Raw genomic sequence first — 22,440 nt, forward strand, 5'->3', positions numbered from 1 at the left:
TAACTATGAAATAAATCCTGGCTTATATTTTGGCATAGCACTTGACAGGATTCCAGCCAGACCCCATGAGCCAGTCTCACAAATTGTAGCGTGAGCCTCAGTGATAATCATTATGGGGTGGAACAAGTGCTTCATCAGGAGACACTAAAAGGCCCGGGATTCCACCATCTGGTGAGCAGAATGAGCAGAACTTGGTGGGCAGATGAGGGATTGAGATTTACAAAAATAATGAAGGTGGTGGATAAAGTGAACGGAATGTGATAAAGCTAGTTGGTAATCAATTTACAACAAATAAAAAATGTACTTTGCAGTTTAAGAACCTACTGCTACAGGAGTTATGGGAGTCAATAATATCAGCAGGTTCAAAAAGCTCATGGACAAAGTAATGGAAAACCAGTCCACAGCAAAGGGAGTAAGTTGTGATATATCCTCCACCATCCCCGCTACCATGCTCGGATGTGGGAGTAGAGCAAGAGGAATGGACTGCAGATACTGGCCAGGTGCACCTGCTCTCTCTGAAAAGTATTAAGGGCAGCTCAATCTGGTGGACTGAAAGATCCAGAGGCTTCCTTCCTTCCTGGGCCAATGGAGATGAGTGGGAGCTTCTGTTTCACATCCCACCAGTAGCAGTGTGATGTGCAAGTTCACAGCAGACGTGCACACACAGGTAAACGCTGACAGGAGACAGTACTTCAAAGACACACATATAAACACAGGCAGTGTCAGGGCAGTGTCTGTAGCCTGATCCTGTTCCTATGGACCAGTGGCTCAGAGAAACTCACCTTCGTGGGTCCCTTGTGCTTCTGGCCCCCCAAAGCTTTCATCCTACTTGCTGGCTGACAGACCCAAGTTTGTTATTGGATCACACACATGCATGCACACAATAGAGAGCACAACCACACAGGAAATAAATAATTTATTACAAATATAGTACAGGCTGTGGCAATCAGGTGTCAAATTCATCCAGACAAACAAATACTGATTGCATTTCATCAGCTTATTTTATCCCTCTCTTCTCTGTTTTCCTACACTTGTTCATCTCTGATCTACCTTGATCACTTAAATTCCCTGCCTGTGAGTTTTACCTCAAAGATACCAGCATAGTCTTTTAAATCCTTAAATTTGCTTTATCGATTCCAACATCCTGCCCCCCCAAGCATCCTCAGTAAATCCTAAAGCCTCTTCATTACAGTAGTTCCCCTTCGTTTGCATAATTCCGGAGAGCTTCCTCCCTTGAATCGACTTCACTAGATTTTGCAACAGGGGCAAATGGCTTAGTCGTTCATTCAGTCGTTGGGGTTTTTAAGAGTGGTTGATTCACAGGGATTATGCTGGCTGGGTTCCCCGCCTTGTCATTGTTCCTTTGATCACTATCTGACCTTTTATTTTGACTAGCCTTAAATATCTCCTATAGCGCTTTTTTTTTTTTTTTTTTTTTAAAAAAAAAAAAAGAGAATCAGCCAATTGGTTTTCCATCTGAACTAAAAAAGAAAGCATTTAGAAAAGGTGTGTTCGGTAACAGCCCAAACGCCTTCCTGTACAGCTTGTTTTGCTGCTTTTCAGGCAGCAGCAAATATTGCTCCGTGACTGGGGACAGGATCTCCAGTGAATTGACAGTTCAGCACTTCCATTACTAAGCCAGATGCAATGTTCTTGCAACACAAAGCTCAAATATGTCATTTGCAGGAGCATTTATGATGCTCATAGCCTCAGCGGTGCTTGAGCTTCTGCACCACGTACATACAGATGGAGCACGATTTGTTTCTGCCTGTCTTTCACTTCTTCCCACCTATCCCTGGTGCATGAGCTGCCATCCTTAAAGGAAACTCACCAGCTCTCATGAAGATGAACCACTGCTCCGAACCGACAGGGCATTTCGTGTTTTCTTAGAAATGGTCATGCTGACTACTACAACGTCATTGTTAAAAATGACCAAGTTTATCTTAATCGACTGCTCTTACCCTAAGCCAGGCAACTGACAGAACTGATGTGCTTTGAGAGTAATCAAGGGAAGCGAGGCCCCAGTGCCTGCACCGCGCAGCTTCTCTTCTAAAAGTTGCCAGCAAGCTCTGGCACCGTGGTGTCTTCACCCTGTTTGTGGGGGTTTCCACTGTGCACCTCCCCATGTGCTCTATGTGACCTGGCCAGCGCCCCCTCAGGCACCGTTCCTACCGCTGGGTCCCGTTTGTTCATCAAAGCTTGTTCCAGGTACCAAGACAGGCATTTCACAACCTACGCAAGCCCACTCATGTCTAGCAAGGTTAACCCGTCGCCAGAAGCACCGATCGCAAAGGGTGTCCCAGCACGGAGGACATGGGCGCTGAACGGCGAGCCGCGCTCTGCGCCTGCTGCGCGGCCGGGCTGCGGAGCTCATCCGGGAGCCTCGGTCCCCTTCCCCCGCAGGAGCCCGCGACCGAGCCCCCCTCCCCGGCGGGGCCGGGTGGGTGAGCGGGCCGGGCCCCGACAGCCCCGTCCCCAGGCGAGGCCCCGCCGTTCCCGCCAGGCCCCGGCCGCCGTCACCAGGGCAACGGCAAGCGGCGCCCGGGGAAGGGGGTCACGTGCCCGGAAGCGCCTCGAGGGAGGAAGTGACGGAGCGGCGGGGAGCCCCAGGGGCCAAGATTTAAAAAAAAAAAAAAAAAAAAAAAAAGAAAAATAAAAAAATCACAACGGGGGAGGGGGACCCGGCCGGGGCGCGGCGCGAGCGTGTGGCCCCGCCTCCGCCGCCCCACGCCCGGCCCCCCCCGGGGCTGCCCCGCCAGGCCGCGGCCGGGCCCGCCGGGAGCCTCCGCCAGGTAACGCCCCCGGCCCCGCCCTCCCCAACAACGGGGCCCCCGGCACCGCCCCGCCCCGCCCCGCCCCGCCCCGCCCGGCCGGGGCCCGGCCTGGCTGCCCGCGCGCGGGGGGCGTGTCAGGCGGCGGCGGCGGCGGCCCGAGGGGCTCCGGTAACGCCGGCAGCGCGGGTCCCTCGGGCGGGCGCGGGGGCTCCCGGCGGGGCGGGGGGCGCCGTCGCCGGTGCGGGAGCGGAGCGGAGTGGAGCGGGGCAGCGCCGTGCCGTGCCGCTGCTGCGGCGGCTGCAGGTGAGGCCGGGCCCGGGGCGCGGGCGGCCGCGGCGGGGAGAGTTCCCCGGGGCCGGGGCGGGCTGGAAGTTGACAGCGGCGGCGGAGCAGCCATTGTCTGCCCGGCCCGGCCCCGGGAGCAGCGGCCGGGAACAACTCCCCCGCCGCAGCCCCGCTCGCGCCTCCCGGGCAGCCGCCGCTCCCCCCGCCGGTGGCCGGGCGTCAGACACGCGCCTTTCCCCAGCTCCCCCGGGGCATCCTGCGGCGGGTCCCCGCCTCCCGCCGCGGCGGGGCTGCCCGCCCGGTACGTACGTGTTGCGGGCGGGTCGGGCGCCTGCATGCTCGCAGCCGCCTTAACTTTGCTGCCGGAGTTGCCGGCGGCCTGGGGGGGCTGCCGCCGCGCTGCACCCCCGCCCGCCCCGGGCGGCTGCGGCCCCGCCGGCCGGGCCAGGCGCTCGGCGGGGAAGGGCGAGCACGGCGGGGTGGGGGGGGCGGGCCGGGGGGTCGCGCCTGCTGCTGGTCCCGGAGCATCCCGTGGCAGAGTTCGGGTGTCCCGGCAGCTTCACGCCTCTGCTGGCGTGGCTGGGAAACCGGGCTGTGGGGAGCTATAGTAACGGGGCAGGGGGTGTGCCGCAGCCCTGGCTGCTCATTTTCCTCCCCACAAGCTGTGGGCAAACCTGTGCGAATCTTACGTGTGGCGCTTCACCCTCGAGAAACTCGGTTGTAAGGTTCGATAACGTTCCGCAGGCTGCCGTCACGTGCCGGCAGGAATGGATGGGGCGAAGGAGTAAAACTTCGCTGGCTCCTGCCCGGTGCTCCGTGACCGGAGTGGATGCCTGGCCTGGCTCTGCAGCTCTTGTGCTCGGGGAAGGTCAGGAACTTGTGGACGAGCCACCTGTGGTGCTCCTGCTGTGTGCTGAGGCTCCGGCCTGGCCCGCGTGCTGATGCTTGTGCTGCTCCGGGAGCTCGTTTTCTCCCTTCTCCTTCCCGTCCTCTCTGCAGTGCTGTCATTCCTGCCATGGCGTTAATAGGCCTTTGTATCCTTCGCTGACTGGCTTTTAGGGGTTCAGCTCTAAAGGTTAATTTCCAGTAATTTCGTTGGTCTTGTTTGTTTTCTTGGGAACTACTCCTTACCTTTGCAAGGTGAGCTGGTTAACTCAGTCTATTTGGAAAACCCACGTTTAATAATTTTTAGTAGGTTATCCGTCTCGTGGAGCCGCTAGCTGAGTCAAGCGATCTGATAGCACAGTGATCGCTAGGTTTTTGCAAGAGGAGGGTGCTGGAAGATGTGCTTGCAGGAGAGGAGAGGGTGTAATCCGTGCTATTTTGTGTGGGAATAGCCTGTGTTTGGATTGGATTACACTAACATGGAGCCGCATCCTTAGATGAACTTGCCTGGGGAAATACTGTGCCTTTTCACTTTTGTGTTTGGAAATGGTTTTGCTGGATAACCCTGCTTGCTGTGAGCGACTTAAAATTCTTACCGTCCTTCTGCAAAGGGAGACTGCTTCTCTATCCACACCCCCAAAAGGCCTTCTGCCTACACAGAGACCAAAAATTTTTTATGCTTCTCATCCCAGAGGCATCTCAGTAGGATTCTGTTTGTGCTAGGGCCTGGTTTTAAGATGATCTAGATCGATGTGGAGCTCTCAAAAATGCTGGAAATCTTAAGAATCAATGGTGCCGTTTACTGAGGGAACACAGTTGGTGGAGCAGAGCACCAAGTCAGAAGCCAGGTTTCTCCTTCTGGTGCAGCTGTGCAGGGTAAGGATGTGTGCTACAGCCAAGCTAAACATTAGTTGCCTTTTTTTCTCTCGCTGGCACTTGCGGCGTCACAAGTGAGCTAATTCAACTCACTGATCTGGCAGGAACTGATGTTTAGGACAGCTTTTCTGGACAGTGAATGAGTTGATCTAGTGAGCACCAGAAACGTAAAGGCTGCAAGTAACCTGCGCAGGGAGGTTGAGGGTGGCTAAGGGAACAGAAATTGTCTCCTAATGGTAGCTGAGCTACTAGATAACTTGGTGACTTGGTGTAATGTGTGTAGTTTCACTCTGATTTGCATTTTAACCCTGTTCAAAGTACTTAATTTATCTGCCACAGTTTCTTTCTTTCTAAAAGTCTGTATTCTCTCCCTTCTCTATTCATTTATTTTCAGGCTTAATTTACTTTTTATGGTGCTGCCCCCTGGAGAAGATCTTTAAGGCAATTGTCTTCTCCAGAGCTTTTATAGTCTAGATAGGCTTATTGACCAACCATTTCTAGCTGCAGTGGCCGGTTAGGAGGAGGGGGACTGTCTCAGTTGAGGAGAAGATGATGGCAGGGCACAATTCCTGACTGCCACTGCTGAAGCAGTGTGGGAAGCCAGCGTTGGATTAGCAGGGAGATACTTGGGCAGGACTTGAGGGCAGAGGTAAAGATGCATGGAGCAGCAGCTATCTGTTTGTCAATTGTAGATTTTTCCAGATTTTGAGGCACAGGTTTGGAGCAGCAATTCCCTGATTTAGCCAGCCATCCTCTGCAGTGCTAATGCTGTTGCCCCGCTTTGAATTTGTCTGCTGCCCTTAACACCTTTCCACAATTGAAAAAGTTGTCTGGTCAAGACTATTGTTGCAGCTCCTTTTCTGCTGCACTGGTCTGTTTGTTTGTGCATCTGGAAAAAGTTGCGTTTGGTGAAGGCTGTGAAGCTTGAAATGCCTGGATTTGAAAAGGTCTTGCCACAGGGACTGTGCTGATGCTGTGGGATCCTGGAAGCTAATTTAGAGGTCTCTTGGATATATTGTAGGGGAGCCAGCTGGTGTTTTGGAAAACAAACAGGCTATCAGAAGCTTTTTTTTTTTATCTTCCGTAGAATGATAGCCTTCTAAAAAGTCAAAATTTTTTCAGTGGAATTCTGTTGAATAATCACTTTTGCGCTTTCCCTTTTCTGACTCTAACCCCTCCTACTGTTACTCCCTGTGTAGCTTGTGTTTCTTGTTGCAGGAAACTCCCTGATCATCCCAATGTGTTACTCTTCTGCTAAGCACTCTCTTCAGTCTCGCTTCTCCTCCTCTTGGCTGATGAAAGCCTTCTTCAGTCCTTTTTCAGTTCTGTGATTCACTGCAACTCATCCTTCTGCTGCTGGAAGATCTCTCTAGCTCTGTGTAACCTCTTTAGCAGCTTTCCCCTCACAAGTGTTGCCAGTGAACCCTTCATTCACTCTGCTTCTGACTCTGGTCCTCCTGAAAGCAACTTGCCAGCACAGATACCAGCTTCCACTCTTAATGTTCCAAGTTACGGTCTGTGGGGAATGAGAAGTAGCTGGAAAGTCCACGTGATCAGAGAAAGAAAGAAATGGTCTAGGGCTGGGGGCTAAACTGGGAGAAGGGCCAAGCTGGTATATCTGCACTAGGGCAGCAGAGTTGTGGGATAATTATACCTCTTGTGGGACTGGAGGAGGAGAGGATCAGAAGTTGCCAAAGTGCAGTGGGAGGCTGGAAGCACAGCGCGATTTGCCTCAGTTCACTAGCCTCCCTTGAAGGAGAGGTGATCAGGTTTGTAACCAAATGATTGAATGAGCTGCAGCTGCTCCTTCACTCTGCTGCCTTCTAAAGGAGTTCAGGATGCTGTAGATTCCAACTGTAGCATGGCAATAAAAACATGAGAATGTGTGCATTACATTTCTGACTGGTAATAAAAGATTTGAACCATGAGTGTAATTTCTGGGTGATTTCAGAACCCTGGCATCCCTGGCCCCCTGTGATGTTGCAAAGCTGTGTGTGGAGCCTGGTACTGGGATATTCCAGTAAAAAAAGCTGTGTAATGCTGTGAAGTACAGTTTGGTTCTTTCTCTAGCCTGACTTAGTTCCCACTTCTCTCGATGTAGATCTGGAGTCTGTCTCAGCCTGAGCTCCTGGGATCCTGTCACCATGGAGACCGAAAGTGAGCAGAACTCCAGCTCCACCAGTGGGAGCTCCAGTTCTGGAGGAAGCACCCGTCCTCAGATATCGCAGATGTCTCTCTATGAGCGACAGGCAGTGCAGGTGAGACATGGTTATCTTCTGGGATGGCATGTGCATCAGTAGAAGTTGGTGGGCCCTTTTGCATTTCTTTTGAGTTGTCGTGTCAAGGTGGGACCATGGTTGAAGGAGTGTCAGTTATTCAGATTCAGAAATTCTTGTGCTAGGCCTGATGTTTAGTTCCTGTAGCTCGATACTGTGCTTCGTGTTTTGTAAGTGTGCAGTGTCCAGCCTCTTAGAATTAATCCATATCATGATCCAACAGATTGATTTTAGCCTGCTGTTCTAGAGCAAGTCATTCAGTTTATCATCCCAGTTCCTCTATAAAATATATATCCTCCATATACATACTATACTGGAACACTTGTCTACCTGCTTGAGCACAAATCCCCAAATTCCTGGAGTTTATTAAAGTCTGGCAAGTGTGCTTCCTGCTGTCGTGGAATACACATGTGATTTAGTGTGTTACCAACTTTGTAGCTGTACTACATATTTTGATGTGCTAATCTAGTGACTTTGCTTTTTTCATGGGGTCTAGGGATGGTCTCATGGCTGTTATTTATTCCTTCATTGCTTTCTCTAATCGCATTTCAAGGGCACGCTATTTTTGACTGTTGGTTTTCCTCTTTCTCTAGGCCCTGCAGGCGCTCCAGAGACAGCCCAATGCAGCCCAGTACTTTCATCAGTTTATGCTGCAGCAGCAGCTTAACAGTGCACAGCTTCACAGCCTGGCTGCTGTCCAGCAGGTGAGTTGCCAAGGGGCAGAAGGAGACAAATTGGATTGCTCTCTAGGGAAGATCCAGAGATTCTCTCTTTATAAAGTGGCTTGTGCACTGAGGTCATCCTGATCTGTAGTGAGACAATGAGTCCCTAAACACGTTTAAAGCTAATACAGCTAGTAAACTGGAAGCCTGATGGAAGGATATATCTGGTTTTCAGATACAGAGCAGGGGAAGATAGAATTTGGCATCCCCATCAGGAAACTTGCACTTTAGTGCTTGCACCTTCTTTAAATAAAAGATGGGTGGTTAAATCAGCAGTGGATGGAGTAGTGTTTAAAAACTACTAAAGTGAACCCTGAATTGTTACTTCTCAGAGAATAAACATGGTCTTCTGTGTGTGAACTTTCAGGAGGTATCCTCTGAATGTTCTGTCTTGAAACTTAGTAGCACATGCTTTCTTTACCAGTTACTAGCAAGAGGGATCTGGGATAAACCTTGTCCAGCCAGTAGAGTGTTTCTTCAGCTGAGATATGTTTATACAAATTGAGATATTTTATGATGCATAATTGAGTGATTTTTTGTTTTCTTTAGCAACTTTGCTCACCTACCAGACTTTATCACCAGTTGAAGATGGATTATGCGCCATGTGAATACAGTTCTTTCTGTGTAACAATATCTCCATCGCTAGCTGTTGGAGTATTTCCTTGGCTGTTAGTTCAGGATTAAGTTCTCAAAATCCCTACCTGCAGTTTTACAGCATAGAGGGAATGGAATCCTCTCACCAGTTTCACACACATCTTAGTTATAAAACTAACTGAAGTCATAGAATGGAATTCCTGTGGGATCATAGAAGGGGGAAAAAAATTAATCTAACAATATTTACATTGCTCCATGAACTGTATGTACTGTAATCTGAAATTTGTTACTTGGATATTTTTTTTTAGTGTCATTGCATTGATGCTAAACTGCTGAAATAGCCCAGCAAATTGCTAATACTGTGGGGAACGTCTGGGTGTTAACGGTGGATTGCAGCATGAGGGTTGCCGTGTGTAGCATGTCAAGCTGGGGCAACAGTGGGGTGTGTACCCACGTGTGGAAGGACTGGGGGTCATGCACGGTAAGGGTCTGTTGTCCACTGCCTCAGGTAGCGTACAGGACTGAACTGCTTGGGGAAGAGGAGATGCCTTGCTGAGTTGCTGCAACTGATTTGTAGGGCATGGCAGAGATCTGTAGTGGCTAGATCGTGCCCCTGTTCTTGGGAATGGGAGAAGATGGTGATAGGACTAGGTGCTGTGACAAAGCTAAATATTTGGGCTGGATTGAAAAGTTTGTTCCAAGTAACTCATTTCTCTGTCAATCTCTCTTGCAGGCTACGATTGCAGCCAGTAGACAAGCCAGCTCCCCCAACACCAGCACCCCGCAACAGACCACCACCACTCAGGCCTCTGTAAGTTAACTGCTCCCTCACACGTCAAAGCCTCCTTCCCACCTCTTCCCGTTCTTCTTTTTCCTCTTTGTCTTTTAGGAAGGCAGTCAGCCAGGGAAACACAGCTTCTAAGAATGCTGGGAACCCACAAGATGCAGACAACTTTGAGGATTTGGGGTGCTATCATTATTGGTGGGGGTTGAGGAGACCAGAGGAGGTTTCTGAGAGGGAGAGGCCTCTTAGCTGGAAAGGTAGACACTGATCTCTCTTTGCTGACGCTTTGGGGCTATGTTGTCACGGACTAGAAAAGCATCAGGACTTCTAAGAAGGAGTCGTGAGCAGCCTGAAAGGGAATGCTTTTTTCTTCTTGGGCAGAGTAGTATTTGGTTGAACGAGAGGAAGTCAGTTTTGTAGTATTCAGGAACTGGGATTTGTTCAGAGAGGAGTTGGTAGGGTAGAGATTACTTTGTGGGCTTTTTTCCTTTACTTGAGAAAATGACGTGTTTCTTTTGGATCTTTTATTGCAGTTGCATGCTAACGGTGATATTCAAGCTCAGCATACAAATGACGTTAGCATCCAGGGCTTTGGCTAGTTTACATTGCTTAGCCTCTAAGACAAGAACTTTTTTTCTTCTTGGTTCCCTGTGGGGTACAGGAAAAAAACTGTAAAATGTCTGTTCTGGCTGGATCCCAGGAAGTGAATGTGTACTTATTTCCTTTCCTCCATCTCTTCATATGTGACTTTGGGCTTTTCTCTCTTTTTAAGATCAACCTAGCCACCACATCAGCTGCTCAGCTGATCAGTCGGTCACAGAGCGTGAGTTCCCCCAGTGCCACAACCCTAACGCAGTCTGTGCTGCTTGGGAATACCACCTCACCGCCTCTAAACCAGTCACAGGCCCAGATGTATCTCCGGGTAAGAGATGTGTACGCAAAATGTGTCCTGAGCATGAACCCCACTGCCTAGCCGTTCCAGTGTTTCACTGCTTGGGATTACCAACACATTTGGTCTAACTCTAGCTTTAAGGATGATGCACTGTATTTTAAATTCAGATGGGGAGGCTCCTGTCCTTGAACCTACGAGTTTGGCTCTGTGCTAAGCTTTTTGAGGGTAGATGAGCTTTGTATTATGTGGCTTATGTGAGATTGTTAGGAACTGTGTTTGTCTCTGCTCTGCATAGATGTTAAAGATCCCATGGCACTTCTCACTAGAGTGTATATATGAAAAATATGTCCTAGACTTGAATATAGCTCACAGAAATAAAACTACTCTTCTGGTTCAATGCTGGAACAGATATATGGTAAATTACTTTCTTCTACCACTGCTGAGCTTAGGGATGTAAATCAGAATTCAAGTAAGTCTAGAAACATAAGTCAACATGAACAAATATGTCATCCTTTTAATTGCTTTGAAGTGCTGCTAAATAGAAAACATTAGTCTTGACTATATTGTCAGTCTGGGGCTTGGTTACCTACTTGAAAAATATTTTGTGTCTCAGTTGACTTTAGATACAGATTGTAATCCCTTTATTTTTAAGTAACCCTGGTCTTGGATGTATGTCTTTTATCGCTGTTTCTCAACCACTCCCAGATATACATCTGAAAATTCAGTGATACCCCAGGCTTTTAGCCAGCCTTGGGCAGTCTTTGATAGTTGGCCCAGGCACATGTTTGATGAAGAGTGCTTGTTTCCATAAGGAAACTGTTCCGAGTTTCCTGCTCCTGAGGGGTATGTTGAGTGTTGCAGTGCAGGGAGGGTTGGGGGTTTTGCAATGTGTGACATTGCGGCCCAGTGTTGCTTTGTAATCTGTTTTCTTGTGGTTCGCTATCTTTCTTTCTCTCTTCCCCTCCGTTCCTTTCATTCCACATCACCTGATCCTCCCTCAACAGCCACAGCTGGGGAACCTGTTGCAGGTAAACCGGACCTTGGGCCGCAATGTGCCTCTTGCCTCCCAGCTCATCCTGATGCCCAACGGGGCTGTGGCCGCTGTCCAGCAGGAGGTACCACCCACTCAGTCTCCTGGGGTCCATGCAGACACAGACCAGGTCAGTGGCACCCCTCCCCAGAGTCCTCCCCTTCCCCTGCTCACTCTCACCCCACACTCTGGTCTTTGTCTCCAGCCGTCCCTGTATAGCAGATTAGCTCTTATTTTATCCCCAACTGTGTCCGTGTGTAGGCAGGAGATTCTGTTCTCTCTTGCCACTTTTTTTTCATGTTTGCTTTTTACCTCCAGAGATGGGATTCGTTTCTGCTTAAAACTTCTGGGGTGAGCCACAGGCTGGATCAATCACATCTTCACAGTTTCTCAATTGTCCTTGTGTAAAAAGAATTGTTGGGTTCTGTGTCCAATTTTCAGTCACTCTGCAATGAAGAGTCTTTGCCAGCAGTAGTATTCCTTCACCCAGTTGGTTTGTTGTAAAGATGCCATAGACTGAACAGGCCACAAGGTCTTAGCTCCTGCATTCATCTACAAGTAATTCTCCGGGTCAGGGAGCTGCCATGGCTTCTTGTTTTCCTTTTCCTATCCCAGTCGTTCTTGGGATTTCCAGCTACTTCATATTTTTGTCTGGGGCACTTTCTTTGTAGGAAAGTCAGCCTTGATCAAAGTTGAAGATAACACTGGATTTGGAGGAGGAGTAAATACAGAGGATGGCAGCACCAAAGTGCAGAGGAACTGGTGAAATCAGAAGGGGCTGCAGGCCACAAGTATATCTGTGGGCCTGCTGAGTGGAAAGCCCTGCACAGGGGGGGAGGAGACGGGTGGCACAAAAATTGAAAAGGAGTGACTGATCTTTAAAGGGGCATCTCAGTGCTTTTAGAGCCATGCTGGACTGCTGTGCAAAGGCATGGCAGGCAGGTCTGAAGGCTGTCCCATGCCTCGGAGAATGGTGGTGTCCTCATGTGCTGTCCAGAAAGTGCCACGAGATTTTTAACTTCCATCAGAGGCGGGGTAGGAAGGAGTTCAGGCGGTGTTTCCTGGGGAGGGCTGCACCTGAGCATTGCCCTGCAGTGTTAGCCAGCTCCCCACATGAGACTTGAAGCATCTGCTTAGCCTGCGTCCCAGTAAAGCATGTTGCTTATGAGTTCTCTGCCAAAATTCCAGCAAGTAGCATACATGAAGCAAAGGGATTCTGTTTTGCGTATGTGTTTCTAGGTGCAGAACCTGGCTGTGAGGAGCCAGCAGACCTCAGCCGCTAACACCCAGCTCCAAGGCTCTGCTCAGAAGGCAGCTCTGCCAGGAAGCTCCCAGGCTTCGGGCTTACCGCAGGCCACCAGCACGGGCCAGTCCTTGGCGGTGGCTCAGGCCTCCTCCGCCAGCGCAGGCCAGTCCCTCAACTTGAGCCAGGGGGCAGCAGGCAGCAATGGTGTCACCGGGGGTGTGGTGGCAAGTGGTGGGAGCCAGACCTCAGCCGCGTTGAGCCAGACCTCCTCGGCAGGTGCTGCTGGCAGTTGCCAAAGGAAAGGCACGGGGGTGGTTCAGCCGTTACCGGTAGCAGCTGCTCAGGCTGTGACCATCAGCCAGGGAAGCCAGACGGAGACAGAGAATGCAGCCACAAAGAAGGGTGAAACGGACAGCGGTGGGCAGCAAACAGTGGGCATGAACCTGACCAGGACCGCTACGCCAGCACCCAGCCAGACATTGATCAGCTCAGGTGAGTGCAGACCTGTTCCTTCTCTTTGAGCCCACTGGGCTTTTGCAAGAGTGCCATTTGCTGAGAGGTCTTCCAACAGGCCTCCTGGCCTCTGGGCTCTGGGAGGCTTGTCTCTAGGGATTATCTCTCTGTTGGCAACAGAAGTTGATTTAGTCCCTCATGTCCTCTGCCAGTAAGCTGGCGGTCATTTTGGAGCTTAACGACTCAAACCAGTGCAGTGACTGCCAGCCTTCTTTTTGTTGTTCGCAGCTGCACTGTTGCTAACTTTTGCGCTCTCCTTTTTTTCCCCGCTGTGTTTGTATAGCCACATATACACAGATCCAGCCGCACTCGCTGATCCAGCAGCAGCAGCAGATCCACCTGCAGAAGCAGGTGGTGATCCAGCAGCAGATCGCCATTCATCACCAGCAGCAGTTCCAGCATCGCCAGTCCCAGCTCCTCCACACAGCCACCCATCTTCAGCTGGCCCAACAGCAGCAAGCGCCATCTCTGACCCAACAGCAGCAACAAGCTCAGCCTCCACAGCAGCAGGGTCCACCTCAAAACCAGCAGCAGGCTCAGACCCTTGTGGTGCAACCCATGTTGCAGTCCCAGCCACAACCTGTGCAGCTCCAGCAGGACGGTCCTTGCCAGCCAGTCACCAAGTCACCTGTTCCAATTCAGTCGAAATCTCTGGTCACCCCCATCAAACCACCTCAGCTTGGGCCTGCCAAAATGTCAGCAACGCAGCAGCCTCCACCACACATCCCGGTGCAGGTGGTGGGTACTCGGCAGCAGGGCTCAGGCCAAGCCCAAGCACTGGGTTTGGCTCAGATTGCTGCAGCAGTGCCGACATCTCGGGGAATGCCAGCCGTGGTCCAGCCTGTTTCCCAAGCCCATGCTGCTTCCCCGTCATCATCTTCAGCTCCGGCATCCTCACAGGAAGCTCATCCTCTCACCACAGGGGTGAATTTGGCACAAGTTCAAGGCACAGCCCACATGGTGAAGAGCCCAGTCTCCTCTCCAGTTGTGGCTCAGATGCCAGCAGCACTCTACATGCAGTCTGTCCAGTTGCCAGTAAGTGATACCATTGAGAAGGAGAATAGCATATGGATTCTCTTTGTTCATTCCTAGGACACCAGTCACAGTCCAGGCCCAGGTCAGTGGGATGGGATGGGTAAGGGGTTTGGGTAGAGGGATGTGGAGACCTTTTTCCTCTCTAAAACACTTAATTCCAATCCAACCCTTGGGGTTACCGACTACAAGCATTTCTCTTCCACATTATCATTCAAATGTTTGCATGCAATAAATAGGTGAGACTCAGACCCTGCCCCAGATGGGGTAGGTGTCCACATCATATACTAAATACTGCATTTAACAATGTGGTGGGTTGACTGTAGCCACTGCCAGGTGACCACCAAGCTGCTCTATTTCTCCCCCTTCCTAACAGGACAAGGGGAGAAAAATACACTGAAGAGCTTATGGATAGACATAAGGACAGGGAGATAGATCACTTCCCATTTACCATCACGGGCAGAACAAAACTAAATTAGGGAAACTGATTTATTATCAATCACAGTAGGATAATAAGAAATAGGAACAAATCTAAAAATCACCTCCCTTGCTTCTTCATGGGCTCAGCTTCACTCCTGACTCTTCTACTCCCTCTCCCTGAGTGGGAGAGTGTTGCAGGACGATGGGGAATTGGGCTTGTGGTCAGCTGATAACATTTCCTTTCTGCCGCTCCTTCTCCTCACGCTTTTCCCTTGCTGTAGCGTGGCATCCCTCCCATGGAAATAGTCATTCACAAACTTCTTCAATATTTGTCCTTCCCATGGGCTGCAGTTCTTCACATACTGCTCCAGCATGGGTCCCTTGCATGGGTGGAGTCCTTCAGGAACAGATTGCTCCAGCGTGGGTCCCCACAGGGTCACTAATCCTGCCAGCAAGCCTGCCCCAACCTTGGGCTCCTCTTTCCACAGGGTCTGCCAGGAGCCTGATCCAGTGTGGGCTTCCTACAAGGTCACAGCCTCCTTTGGATATCCACCTGTTCTGGTGTGGGGTCCTCCAGGGGCTGCAGGTGGGGATCTGCTCCATTGCTAACCACCATGGGCTGCAGGGGCACAGCCTGCCGCACTGTGGGCTTCACCACGGGCTGCTGGGAACCTCTGCTCTGGCATCTGGAGCACCTCCGACCCCTCCTTCTGCACTGGCCTGGGTGTCTGCAGGGCTGTTGCTCTCACATGTTCTCACTTCTCTCTCCCAGCTGCTGTTGCACAGTATTTTTTACCCTTTCTTATATGTTATCTTAGAGGTGCTGCCACTGTTGCTGATGAGCTCAGCTTTGGCTAGCGGCAAGTCTATCTTGGAGCTGGCTGGAACTGGCTCTGTTGGATGTGGGGGGAAGCTTCTGGTGTCTTCTCACAGAATTTACTCCTGCAGCCCCCTGCTACCAAAGCCTTGCCACACAAACCCAACACAAACAATAACCGGCCTCTTTGCTGTCTCTCTCAGGAGACGAGGGCTGACTGGGCCATGAAGACTGACCTCCCCTCTCCTCACTAGGTGTGGATACCTCTGGGTCAGAGACCCCTTGGTATGTGGTACCAGCCGCTGGCTCTAGGCCTCAGAGGGTCCCCTAGCAACAGGCTATGCAGGGGGAAACAAAGATGGCTCACTTTCCACAGGCCTCACCCATGCTGCTGTGAATTGTTCAGCTAGGGCTTGTCTAACTCCTTGGGACAACAGTACTTTGCCAGCTCAGGTATCCTCAGACAGTTGCTGAGACTGTTTCTAAACTGGCCACTTCTTCAGGAAGGTGTCACAGGATTTGTCTGACTTTTAGGCTGGGGGACACACAAGTCTTCTCTCATCCAACATGTGTCCCCTACTCTTTTGACTCTCCTTCATTGAAACTGATCTGATTTAGCCAAAAGCTTGTTTGGAAAAGCTTGCTGGGTGACTGCCATTCCATTTCTTTCTTCTTGGAATAACCCTTAAGGTTTATACGGTGTCTTGGTATTATGTCAATGTGTCAACATGAATTGGGACACCAGATCCTAGTCATAGTTGTATTGTAGAAGTCAAGTTTTGCTCCCTGCAAGGCAAAAATGTTCCTCAGTAGAGGTAAGTACTGTGAGGGAGCTAAAGATAACCCCAGGAAAAGGAACCAGGCTGGAAAAGAAGTATGATGGAGCAGGATGCATCTTCCTTTTGCCTTCGTTCTGTCTTGTTCTTTGCTTTGGAGCTTCTCTCTCTGCTTATATGTTTTTCTTTATTCACACAGAGCAAGTCTCAGGCCTTAGCAGTAAAACGCAAGGCAGAGTCAGAGGAGGAGAAGGAGGAGTTGCCCGGTGTCACTGCACTCCTGCCTGCCAGGTCCTCTCCTGTGACAGACAGCCCCAAAAACATGGAGGAGAAGAGCAGCCTTGGAGGTGAGGTACAAAGGAGAACTCTGCTTTTGTGTGCTAATGATCTGATCCTGTATTCCATTTGAAGTAGACAAGCAAAGATAACTGACTCTTGTGCTGTTAACTTTTCAGATAAATCTGATCCTGCTGCCATTGCAACCCCAAATACCACCTCAAGTGAAGGAGCATCAGTCACCCCCACCTCTGCTCCCACCCCAAACCTGGCAATGGTGTCACGTCAGGTGGGAGACTCCAAACCCCCACAAGCCATCGTCAAGCCCCAGATCCTCACGCACATCATTGAAGGCTTTGTCATCCAGGAAGGAGCAGAGCCCTTTCCGGTAGGGATTCGCTGCTGTGGGAGAAGGAGGTGTAGCACTCTCTTGGGGAAGATAGTGGACTTCCATCTTTGAACGGGAGTTTCTTTCCCCATATTCCAACTCTGCATGTTTAGCCTGAGACAGAGACAGTGAAGAGGAAGGGAAAGGAGGGGGGTGTCATGCATGAAGCAAGGCATTAAGTGGTGGCATTAACGAGAATGGGTTGGAAGGAATAAAACAAGTGTGATGGGAACTGTTTTCTCCAGTAGTCCCCAGAGCAATAATTTATGCAGGAATTGTAAGAAGGTTCTTCACTCTGATTTTTAGCAAGGGCAAGATGCATTTTGAACAGATAGCAAGTGAAGTTAAAGCAAATAAGGGGAAATGCAGTTAACATGGAATTGCAGGATATTCAAGGCAGATAGTACTTTGTGATTTTTGAATGAACCACCAAGTCTGTGAGTCAGGAAGGAGTAATAACTTCATTCAGCATCTCTTCTCCCGTAGTAAGCAGAGGGATTCTTCTGAGTTGTAATAAGGTGTGAGTGGCGTATACCTTGCAGAGTGCATTGGACACAGAGAATCCTTTACTGATGGGCCCAGTTCTTTCTCTTCCTGTCCAGGTGGGTTGTTCTCAGCTGCTGAAAGAATCTGAGAAACCGCTGCAGGGAGAGGCTGCTTCAGGCCAGAGTGAAAACCTGTCCAGCAATTCCCCGGGAGAGGACAGTGCTTCTATGGGTGAGTTTCAGCAGGAGGAGGCCTAGCTAGTGTTACTGAAAGTTTCTGTTCTTTGATACTGTGTTACTAACTTTATACATTATGGACTTGTATCTCTTCCTGCTAACTCCTTAAGAGACTCAGGCAATGGACCTAGGATTTTAAGTGCCAGAAGACAATACTTTGTTGTTCATATGATCTAACATACCCTGTGTCAGTAGTAAGCAGAAGAATCTGAACTGTGTTTGTCTCTAATGACTCTGAACGCTGTGAAGGATGTGTGTACACAACAGTGCGCAGTGATGGTGGAGATTTCCCCCACAACCTTGTAGGATATAAGGGATATGCTATTTTTCACTTGTTCAGCAAAACAGTACTGACAAGGAGAAATAAGTTGCTCTGTTCAGTATCCTAGCGTCCTAATTAGTGGAGCTTCTGCCTCTTTCCCCAGCTTCTTCCCCAAGCTAACTGCTTAGCGGATTCAGTAGAGAGTAGAGCTTGGAATCTGTGTGCTCAGAACAATAGTGGAATGGGGAATCATTGTGTGGGATCTGCTTCAGTTCAGATCGTCTACTGGTGTGTGTCTCTGTATCTCACTAGAGCTTGATAAGAAGGCAAACTTGCTGAAGTGTGAATACTGTGGGAAGTATGCCCCAGCAACCCAGTTTCGTGGCTCCAAGAGGTTTTGTTCCATGACCTGTGCTAAAAGGTAAAAGAATTTCTGTCTATACATTCTCTAGAATTGGGCATGTGCCCCTTCTCTGGGTAGTGTATGACACTTCAGTATATCTGATCTTCCTTCCATGGGATGCACTGGCCACAGACATCCTCAATGACTCATTGTGTGTGTGTGACAAAGACACATATGACTTGTGGATGCTTCTAGGTCTGGAGAGGTTGATGTGGTGTTGAGTGTAAACAGGGTTTCTGACTTGCTAGAAAATAAAGTGGGAAGAGGGAAGTTCTGGGTCTCCAAAGAACCTCTCTTCAGTCAAATGTACATTTGACTGACTAAGCGAATGCATACTGGCAGCTGTCTGCTGCATGCTGCATCCGTACTAGATGAAGACACAAGGGAGCACTGGGAAGAAATCTGGGGAGAAGTTAGACTAGTCATTGCTGCCTCCTATTGATAGCAGAGTGCTTGTTATGGGTCTTTTTTCCCTTAGGGGAATGACTTAATTGACCCTTCAGATGTTAGATCAAGACTCTGGTGTCCAAATAATGCTTGTGTCAGAAGTCTGGACTGGTTCCTTCCAAGGGGAAGTCTTAGGAGGAGGAGGAACGGAACTTGATGGTAAAGAGGAGTTTTATCCCAATCTAGAGCGAGGAGAAGCAGTAGGTTTAGGTAGTTGCTGTTTCCTAACTGCTGCTCTGCTTCTACTTATTTGAGGTACAATGTCAGCTGCAGCCATCAGTTTCGGCTGCAGAGAAAGAAGATGAAGGAATTCCAGGAAGCTAACTATGTTCGTGTGCGTCGACGGGGACCACGGCGCAGCAGCTCTGAAATTGCTCGAACAAAGATCCAGGGCAAGCGCCACAGGGTAAGGACACAGCGCACTCTGCCTCCGGCAAGGCAGGTGTCAGTGTGAAAGTTGTCACTGCTGGATGTACCACTTCCTCACAGTGGATGTAGTCATACAGGATGGGACAAGTGCACACTGACTGACAGTTTGTGCACAAGGCACAGTGAGTGAGCTGTTCTGTTTTATCAACTGCAGAAAGTGGATTCATATTTGTACTTGTTCTGTTCACTCTGTGTTCGCTCCCGCCTGTGTCTCGGAGGTTTCAGTGAGTGAGATCAGCTGACAGCCTTGGTAGAAAACAATCCACTTTTCCCATTAGATTAGTATTCTTCCACTTGAATGATTTGATTGAGATTATGGAAGAACTGAATGAGCTTCAGCACTGATGTGAAGAAGAGGAATGGACTGGGGAGGATGGGAGAAGGGAGAGGAAGGGAGGCGAGAGTGAAGTCTGTCCTTTCTGGCATGAGGGAGCTCCTGTGTCCTGGAGCTCCTGGACCAATAGTATGAGAATTGTTGGGATTGTTATCCCAGACTGTTGGGATATCTTCTGCTGTTCCTAATGTATTGTTTTGTACCCTAGTAATTGTGAGTCTCTCACAAAACACCTTTTTTCTTTCTTTTCTATGGGCTTGTAGGGCCAGGAAGACTCAAGTCGAGGCTCTGATAACTCCAGCTATGATGAAGCTTTGTCCCCTACATCTCCAGGACCCCTGTCAGTAAGGGCCAGTCATGGAGAGAGGGACCTGGCAAACTCTAGTATGGCACCACCTACCCCAGATCTACATGGTATCAACCCAGTCTTCCTGTCCAGCAATCCCAGTCGTTGGAGTGTGGAGGAAGTGTACGAGTTCATCTCATCACTGCAAGGTGCAGTTAAGATCCTCTCCTGCACTCCTGTGATCCAGCAGCATGGGGCAATTTGTTGGCTCTCTTTCTGGAAAGAAAGTGGTGTCAGTGGTGCCCAGTGCTTTTATTGTACTTCTGTACATGTTTCTGAATTGGAGTAGATGGGTGACTTGTACTTCCCAAGTAGCCTGTGTCCTCAGGCAGATTGTGGATTAGAGCGGGGAAGGGGGTTGGTTGGATTCCTGGCTGGCTTTCTGTACCTGCCAGAGGCCCAAAGAGTGGGAAATGAGGGCAGTGCCCAGGGCACGTCTGTTTCTCAGCGCTGGTGCTTTTTGGTTTCACAGGGTGCCAGGAGATTGCCGAGGAGTTTCGGTCACAGGAAATTGATGGCCAGGCCCTGTTGCTTCTGAAGGAGGAACATCTCATGAGTGCCATGAACATCAAGCTGGGACCAGCTCTCAAGATCTGTGCCAAGATCAATGTCCTCAAGGAGACCTAACAGCTCTGAAGCCAGAGGTCTCACTTTTGCTTTGACCCCAGGGCAGCTGCCAGCTTTGGAGCATCCTGCTGGGGTAGGGAAGAATGGGACAGTCCCCTGTGGTCTTGCATTCAAGAAGAATGAGAAGGAATTTAACTGATTGAAACTGCCATGCACAAGCCCATGTCTTGGTCTCTTAATGGTGCTACAAGGGGGAGGAAAACTCCCACCTGGGGCCTTGAAACACCTTCCTTCTTCCTGGTTTTGAATATGCCTGTCCTGTGTACCACATAAAGATGTGACGGGGACCTCTTTCTGTCTTAGCAGACTCCTGAAAGGGAACTGCCCTCACCCCTTTTTGCTACAGCAGGTCTGCTAGATCTTAGTTTTGAATATCACTGTGCCAGCACTTGAGGCATAGGAAGAGCCAGCCCCACATGGACATTGGGAACAGCTGTGCTTGGGGTATTTAGGAATGGGAACTAGTAAATTCCAAGTGAACAGAGGTGGACAAACAAGAATTTGTGCAGAAGGGGCTGCTGCTGTTCCACTCTTAAAAAAATAATATTAAAATACCTAGGCTGCTCATGAACTGGGTTTAATAGCCATTCCAGCATGCATACCAAACTTGAAGGCCCATGGCAATAGGAGCTGCCTTAGCTTTACTATCTCCTGTAGAGATGCAGAGTGAAGACCAAGTGTTGTGGCAGCTATTCACTCCAGATGCTCCTCTCTGAACCAGTCAGAGGAGGATTTATCCTGAATGCTTATGACAAGGTGATGGGAAAACTGAAGGGGGGAGGGGTGTTTGTCTTACATTTAGGGACCCCTGCAGCACTAGGTTTGCCTCCCCATTGTGCTAGGGCATAATTTACAGATCCAAAGCAGTCTCCAGAAGCGCCAAGGCTCATCATAAAAAGGTCTGGGGTTTTGGGTTTGGGGTTTTTTTTGTGTTCTCTTATCAGTTTGTATTATTTTTGTGTCTGTCTTCATTATCCTCAGGAGAGCTTAAGAAACAAAAGTTTAAGCTGGCAGGACTGTATTGCCTGCCTCAGGCTCTTTTTTTTTTTTTTTTTTAATTGATGTTGTAAAACAGATATTTCCTTTCCTCAGTTAAAAAAAAAAAAACCCAAACAAATGAAACCACACCCTCCAACAACTGGATACTACTCCTTTAATGCTACTTCTCCTTTCTAAGGGGTAGAATTGTGATAGGCTCTGTCCCTCCCTTTCACTCCCTCCAGGTTTTGGGTTTTTTTTAAGGACCAAACACTGTATTCTGAAATTTGGTAACCAGACTGCCAAAGGTGAAAACCTGGGCAGAGTTCTCTTCCAGGAGCACCTGTGCTTCAAAGAAACAAACAAGCAAAAAAACTGATGAACTTAGACAAAGCATGAAGAGGTAAGTGCCCCCTAGAGCCAAACACCTGAAAGCAAGATGATTTTATAAACTACGTGTCTCAGCTTTTCTGTTTTCAGAAGGTTCATGTGAATATTTGGGTGAAACATAAGACTGTTCTGTGTGGAAAGCTCCTACTGTTGCAGGAAAGCTGTAGTAGCACGAGAAGAGGCCTAATAGCATAGACAGGAAAACATTAGAAATCTTTGGAATAGGCTCTTTATTGACCCCTGTTAGGAAAAGAGGAGTGAAAGTGCTTATAAGATGGATAAAATGTGGCAGCAGCTTCCTAGTCTTAACTGTACTGTTCAATCTCACTTTAATGACATCCTTGTTCCTGTGAGAGAATGCTGCTTGAATGAAAATAGGCCTGAAGGAAGCTGCCACTGCTTGTACCCTGATAACACAATTTTGTCTTAATCTGGGGGCAGGGAAGGGGGAGGTTCTCTTAACAGCAATCAGCAGAGGAGGACTGCCCTTAAACCATTGTATCCTTAGCAGGCTGGGTGTGATAAAACTGTTTATTTTGACCCTTGGCAGGGTAGGTAGGCAGCTAGCTTGCCTGGGTTACAAGGTACTTCTGAGGATCAGATTTTATTTCAGTCAAAAAGGAAGGCTTCAACTCTTCATTTCATGTTCAATGTTCTTAATAAAAAAATGCTTGTTCAGGCTTTGCAAGTCTGGTTTTTAACCTCCCTTCCCCAAGCTGAATATTAGTCTAGTGTTTGAGAAGTACAAGCTTCATCAAAAAGTTAATTTTGATTTTTATTGTTGCAGAGAAATAGAGTATAGGAATTTTTTCCTATCGGTAGCTACCTGAGCTAATAAAGCTTCATTTTTGAAGCCCTAAGGGAAGTGGAGTGATACAAGGTGGCAGCAAAAAAACCCACATACTGACACAGAGAT

General features: G+C 49.2%; 1 protein-coding gene across 3 annotated transcripts; it reads left to right on the top strand.

Moving 5' to 3' along the window:
* The first annotated feature begins 2,852 nt into the window (after positions 1-2,852).
* PHC1 (polyhomeotic homolog 1) lies at positions 2,853-22,205 on the top strand. 3 transcript variants are annotated; one of them, XM_055710614.1, is made up of 16 exons: positions 2,853-3,077; positions 3,804-3,927; positions 6,922-7,078; positions 7,690-7,800; positions 9,146-9,223; positions 9,969-10,118; positions 11,093-11,248; positions 12,358-12,856; positions 13,161-13,912; positions 16,122-16,269; positions 16,378-16,586; positions 17,189-17,303; positions 17,883-17,991; positions 18,676-18,826; positions 19,447-19,678; positions 20,002-22,205. In XM_055710614.1, exons 3-16 carry the CDS (start codon positions 6,965-6,967, stop codon positions 20,154-20,156), a joined length of 2,979 nt encoding a protein of 992 aa, XP_055566589.1. In that variant the 5' UTR covers positions 2,853-3,077; positions 3,804-3,927; positions 6,922-6,964; the 3' UTR covers positions 20,157-22,205. The 3 variants fall into 3 exon arrangements, with proteins under 3 accessions (XP_055566589.1, XP_055566588.1, XP_055566590.1); XM_055710613.1 differs by lacking the exon at positions 3,804-3,927; XM_055710615.1 differs by lacking the exons at positions 3,804-3,927; positions 18,676-18,826; positions 19,447-19,678; positions 20,002-22,205 and adding an exon at positions 18,452-18,579.
* Positions 22,206-22,440: the final 235 nt, after the last annotated feature.

The sequence above is a fragment of the Falco cherrug genome, chromosome 5 (genome assembly GCF_023634085.1).
Source record: "Falco cherrug isolate bFalChe1 chromosome 5, bFalChe1.pri, whole genome shotgun sequence".
In the NCBI taxonomy this organism is placed as follows: Eukaryota; Metazoa; Chordata; class Aves; order Falconiformes; family Falconidae; genus Falco; species Falco cherrug.